This window comes from Montipora capricornis, chromosome 14 (genome assembly GCF_036669925.1).
Source record: "Montipora capricornis isolate CH-2021 chromosome 14, ASM3666992v2, whole genome shotgun sequence".
Lineage (NCBI taxonomy): Eukaryota > Metazoa > Cnidaria > Anthozoa > Scleractinia > Acroporidae > Montipora > Montipora capricornis.
In genome coordinates, this window is record NC_090896.1 from 47,917,737 (window position 1) to 47,924,299 (window position 6,563).

General features: G+C 36.6%; 1 protein-coding gene across 1 annotated transcript in view; it reads left to right on the plus strand.

Moving 5' to 3' along the window:
• The first annotated feature begins 900 nt into the window (after positions 1-900).
• The window catches only part of LOC138033585 (exostosin-1-like), a 12,517-nt gene continuing 6,854 nt past the window's right edge, over positions 901-6,563 (plus strand). Inside the window, exons 1-2 of the mRNA XM_068881377.1 lie at positions 901-1,955; positions 5,649-5,970. Coding sequence (XP_068737478.1) covers positions 1,054-1,955; positions 5,649-5,970 — 1,224 coding nt within the window. The 5' untranslated portion in view covers positions 901-1,053. The remainder of the gene's footprint in view (positions 1,956-5,648; positions 5,971-6,563) is intronic.

The following is a 6,563-nucleotide window of genomic DNA, read 5'->3' on the forward strand; positions in this document are numbered from 1 at the left end:
TGACCTGGAGGGACTTCTTTTTTCCTCGGTTTATTCTTGATCTTCATGAAAAAAAGATATAAATTCAAATTATATTTTCCACATAAGTACTTTGCTTTTCCTTCGGCCAACTGACTTTGAAAGGAACAAAACACAAACAGCAGTGACAAACATGGGCATGTTTAGTCAGTAATTATTAAATGCATTCCCAGAAGTATTTTTGTCTGAGGATGAAACGTCAGGTAAATTCTTTCTAACAATAAGCTTCTTTCTAACGTTTTACATCGGTGTTTGTACTTTCTCCGTTACTGAGTAATGATGATTATTAAGAGGCGGAAAATTGCCAAAGGATTCTACTTTCACTCTGTCCGCGGGAAAAACGCCTTTATTTACAAGTGCGACACTAACGAAAGCCGTTTTAAGCGGATGTTTCTAGTTCATTTGTTTTCTTTTTTTATGTTATAAAAGTTCATTATGAAAGTCAAGTACACTTTTGCGCGACTCATAAATAGTTAAAAAATACATTTTGGCGTTGTTTTATCAGTCGTGCAAGAGTCTACTTGACTTTCATAAATATTTTTTAATCAATTTTGACTGATTACGATCTTCTCTGATTCAACGCTCTGCAAGACTAATTTTGCAAAGGTTTAAAACCTCAACTTCGCATGTTAACTCAATAAACTAGGCGAAAAACACTTTTAAGTGTTGCAAAGGAATGAATTCTTGATCAAGAATTCATTCTTTAACCTTTTTTATAACAATTTGATATCATTATTTGTGACTTATGACATCCTCCTTCTGGAAACAGTTAAATTATTTAATTTCCCCATTGCAACGATTTATTTTGGTCTCACTCCTTGTCACTGTAAGTTCCGGTTATTTGAGACCCTCCTATTTCCGGTTTCGCTCTGACGTCACGACACCGCAACAAACTCACTTGCTTTGCTGGATGTCATGGCACGATGCGCCAAGAAAGCGCTAACTTTCGATGATTTCTTTCGTTTTACTGTTATTTACAGGGGCTTTGGTCGTGAGCCAGGGCTGTATAGATGAAACAAATTTCAGAGGACTTAGATGAATGCAAAGAAGAGGTATTCTCTGATATTTTTGATAAGTTTGGTATGCTGCAGCACGTTCATTGTTTACAGAAAATCATTCCGTTCCTGGCGTCGCTTCTCAACACATTCTGCTGGTGGTGGATCTCAGAAGCAAACACAAAGGCCATGCTTTGCAGATAACAAAGATGAATTTAGCCTCCAAGACAAAGCTAGCTTTCATCGTGAACGTGCAACTCTTCGCTGCACTATGGAAACTTGTTTTGACAGGGCGAAATGTCAGCATGGCTTCAAAGTTTACGTTTACCCCATTCAAACCGGCGAGAAAATTTCTCCTTTGTTTGGAAAAGTGCTAAAAGTACTGAGGGAGAGCAGATTTTATACAGATGATCCCGAAAAGGCTTGTTTATTTATACCTTCAGTTGATATTCTAGACCGCGATAATCTTAGCGAAGACTATGTGCATGGCTTGCCCTCCAAAATTTGGTCATTACCACATTGGAATGGTGGAACAAACCACATCATATTTAATCTTTTCTCGGGAACTTGGCCTGATTATTTAGAAGGTTTACTCTTTAATAGTGGAAAAGCGATATTAGCGAAAGCTTCGATGTCTATGGAGTTTTTCAGACCTGGTTTTGATGTCAGTTTTCCACTGTTCCTGAAAACCCATCCACAGAAAGGTAAAGGTGCCCCCGCAGATGTTGCATCGAATTGCGCCGTGTTTCCGCTTAAAAGAAAATACAGACTAGCGTTCAAGGGGAAACGCTATCTTAATGGTATTGGAAGCGAATCAAGGAACTCGTTGTATCACATTCACAATGGAAACGACATTGTTCTTTTGACGACTTGTAAGCATGGGAAGAACTGGCAGCGTTTAAAAGATCCACGCTGTGACAAAGATAACGCTGAATATGACAAGTGAGTAATGGAATGGCATGTTCATTGCATTTGGTTATTAAATATCTTGTCTAGTCGTGTAAGTACGGAAAATTTTAAGTAGTGAAGTTTTTGGATTACTTCTCTATGGAGTCCTAAGCCGTTTAAGTCGAGTCGAAGACGATGTTTATTTCTGGGCATTTAGTGTTCGGAATGTAAACTCCTGTTGCTATTCAAGGTGTGTATTTAGGCTTCATTAATCAACTCCAGTCAAGATTGATCATTGAAACTATTCTTGAAGTTGTTACTGAAAACGAAGACTTTGATAATGCTTTTGGGAGCGCTTTACGAGGTTCAAACGATTTCATTTTAACACTTAATTGTGCACACGTGTTAAATTTTTGTGTCTACGATTTTCTTTAATTACGGTGTTGATGCTGGTGTAGCGTGAACGGAATCCACGGTAAAGTAAGCACAGACAGCGTGTTTTTCAAAGCGATCTATCGAGTGTGTATCAATGTGTTGGTATTTGCAAGTTTTTCAATAGTTTTGAGCAAGTATATCCTTTTGCTCAGTTAAATCGAGGACTTGGCTAAATCATTGGTGAGCATGTGTATCAAATGTCTTTGCATTTGTTAACTTTAAACAAATTTTTGTCGGTGTGAATATATTCATAACGACTTGCTGCTACACTGTATTATTCTTGCATATATTTGCCGATATCTTGGTCCCCAGCATTTTCCTGCGGAAACGTTTACTTAATTGACCAGTAAAAAACCGCAAATGGAAAATGGCTTTTTGTGGAAATTAAGTGAAATACGTTTTGTCCTTTTATAAATCATCATTGACAGTCATACCGTGGCTCCAACTATTTTTTAGATAGAAAATGTTCGTAGATATGTGCAAAACACTTTTCTCTATCCCACAGTCATTATCGGTTGCTTAAAGACCAAATCCTTGCAAAATATTTTAGTTATGCTAAATTGTACTTTTCACTGTTTAAGTGTAATAATTCTCTCAAAAAACTTAAATATTTTAAATGATTAAGAAAACTAAACAGTACCTGCTGTAGTTACTTTAGTAAAAGGTGGACTTAAATTTTCAGATAGGAATTGATTTTCCAGTCCATTTCCTGTGTGTAGTCTTTCAACAATTTTGTTTAAATGTTTAAGTGTTTATACATGTAATGTAGGTGTTAATTTATTATTCATGACTAAATGTAGCATGGACCTAATAATTTGCCACAATAATTCTTTTAATGCAGATATAAGGCTTTTAGCCTTTTAATTTCTTTTACGTTCAAAAACCTTAAAGACCAAACAGACCTCTTGAAAACCTTTCCTACATAATTAATTGAGCGCAATTAAGTGCTAACTCTTAAGATTCCATTTTTGCATGATTTAACAAACAAAAAACAGCACGAAACTGTACCTCAAATGTGTATTTCATTGTTTTACTAGGTAGTGGAACAGATGTCTTTGTAAAGAGATCATGAAATTTTGCCTACTTTATTTTGTATTGAGTGATTTTCTTGCTTTTGTTTAGCATTAATGAAAATTGGTGTGATTAATAATATTATTTGCACCTGTATATTTGGGCACTTGGATAAAATGAAAGCAGGTCTTGACTTTCGTTAATGAGTTGAGGACTTCAAAGAAGAAAAATAATGTTTATTAGAGTTATTACTGCATTAAAGAGTCATGTATTTAGATGTTAGACTTGGATAATCTTTAGTGAGTGTACGCAAATATAAATTATTTCTTATTGTTGCTATTATCATCATTATTATTATTTTTATTCTAGCACACCTTGAGCAGAGTCATTTATTGGTACTAGGTGACTTTCCACCTCTTTTAAGTTTTTCATGACCTTTTGTGATTATTCTTGATTTTCCAAAGAAAGAAGCTCTCTCCCCACCCCACCACCTCTAAAAGTATTTCACTTCCATCTAATTCAGCTTTATTCAGCCAAATCTTTTGTCAGTAGTTTTCTGTTTTTAAGGCACCAGTGAAAATGAGGATGACAGCTGCCTCATCACTTTCTGACAGGTGCTTCAATTGCTCCAGTTCCTTTTGCGCTCACTGTACTGTGGATTGCAGAAATGGGTTGATCAACTTCGTTGATGTGGTAAATTGACCACAGTAGAGAAATTTGAAAGCTGACATTTCGAGTGTTCTAAAGCCCTTTGTCACAGCAAATTGCTAATGCTTGAAATGTCAGCTGTCAAATTTTCCTACGGTGGTCAATTAACCTTATCAATGCAGTTGATAAACCCATTTCTTTGTTTCACTTCCCCACCAACATAGTGCCACAATTTCCTTAGAAACCAAACCCTTTCATCCCTACAGTGGATTGAACATTAAGGATGCTGCCTAAAAAAATTGTCCTGGAGCCCTTCGGGCTTCCAACATTAAACGTTAGTACCCAAGTCATTTTTTAAAGAGCCCAGAATCAATTAATTAACCCAGCCCCCACCCCTCCCCTACCCCCAAGAAAGTGATAAGTTGGGTGCCCCAGATGACCGGGTAACCGTTAGGTAGCAGCCTTGGACATGCAGGGGTTTCATTAAGTTTTAAAGTAGAAGAGATCTTGTGATAGAGTAAGTAGGCACCCATATATATAACCCGGCTTTTGATCTTAAGACCTCCTTTGAGCAAAGGTGAGTACTGTACTCAGCATAGATGGGTGCTAGTAGTACTCAGGTCCCAGCTTCTAATAAAACCGCTGGACATGGAAATTCTGTTAGTGTGAATGATCATGCTTTTATGAACAGAACTACTATGCCAGGTTTGTTATGGTCATGTTTCGTCTTGATGGGAAACTCTCAAGGTTGCTCGCAGCCTTATGTCTCAGCACTACAAACTTGGACTTTGTGACATTATTATTATTTTACATTTTTACATCTCGGTTAATGAGTTTACAGCTCAGCCTGAGCATGCCTTGAAATTGTATTGAAAGAAAAGCATTTTGTCATATAAACAAATAATTGTGTTGACTTGTGCAATGTGTACATGTATCAGTAAAAGTGGAAGCCAGAGAGGAGAATATCTACCTTATTTGCTCAATTTGACATAAATGTTCAATATTTGGCACTTCAGGTGCAGTGCTTATTTTAAGATGATGCTTATTCAGTTGAAGGGCTTATTTCAATAGTGATTGCATGCTAAACATGGAATATCTTTTTCTAGAATGTTCATTGTCATACATGTATAATATAGTGCTTAAGAAGAAAGAGACTTGTTATGATTATGTTTCACCATACATTTTTAAAGGATGCAGCACGTCGATGAAGAGAATCGCAGAATTTGTTCCACGGCAGCTCTCAATAATAACATTTCTTAACTTTTGCTTGTATATGCAGCATGCAGTGAAGGAAAAATAAGGCAATAAGTGTTGATCAAGATCTTGTGTCTGTCAGTTAAAGATATTGGGTTTTGGTTATCCTTATACAAAAACCATGATCAAGATTTGCCGGATATGAGTGCTGAACAGCATTTGGGAGCAGAGAAATGAACTCCTTGGTTAATTTTTATTGTGGGATTAGTGTTAATTGGCTTTTGAACAACCCCTGCCCTAAGCTAGATACTGCTGTTTTTTTGGCTGTTATGGTCATGAGCTTTTACTTACGAGGTTGTAACTTTTCAATATATTTATTATTTACAAAGTCAGGGAGGGCATGTATTCATACGTCTTGCCAACATTAATTGTAACCTTTTATAATGCGCCCTCTTTTAGGTATGATTACGATGAGCTTTTGAAAAATGCTACCTTCTGTTTGGCTCCTCGGGGAAGGCGTCTCGGATCTTATCGTTTTTTGGAATCACTTCAAGCTGGATGTATTCCGGTGATACTCAGTAATGGCTGGGAACTTCCTTTCTCCGAGGTGATTGATTGGAGCAAAGCTCTTATTCAAGGGGATGAACAGCTTCTGACTGAGCTACCATCCATAGTGAGATCCTATAGTAAGGAACAGATTCTGGCTATGAAGCAACAGGCCCTTTTTCTCTGGGAGGCATACTTTTCTTCTGTGGAAAAAATAATGCTGACAACTTTAGAGGTACCGTAGAGTCTCCTTTATTTTTCCTTTGCCAAAGTATCGTAAGATTTAAATAATATTTTGGTAATAAAGTTGTCAAAGTGTTTGTGGGAAAAAACAATATTACTTCTCTCCTTTTTAAAATTTTAAATGTGTACTATATTTTACTTTAGAACTCCGAAACTTTTTGCGTTAAACGCAAATTTTTATTTTTCAGTCCGATTTTAATGTAATGTTTAAAAAACGAGCAGCAGTGTTTTATCGTGGTTTAAAAACACGAGGCGTAGCCGATTGTTTTTAAACCCAATAAAAGATGCAAAGCCGAAGAGACCAGAAGCTAGTTTTTTTTTTTATGAGAGGGGAAACTGGAAAGCCCATAATAAAATCTCTGTGACTGGAGGGGAACCAACAATCTCAACCCACATCATCCAGGAATGAAATCAGACACACAGTGCTGTCAACCAAGCATGGTTCCCTTCAAATTCATTCCATCCCTTTCATTCCAACCAGTGTAACTTTAAAATTCTTCAAAAAATAGTGAAACAATGTGCATAGAAACTCTGTGGTAACAAGATGAAATAAAAGAGTGTCATGTCAAAAGCTGACAGTTGCCT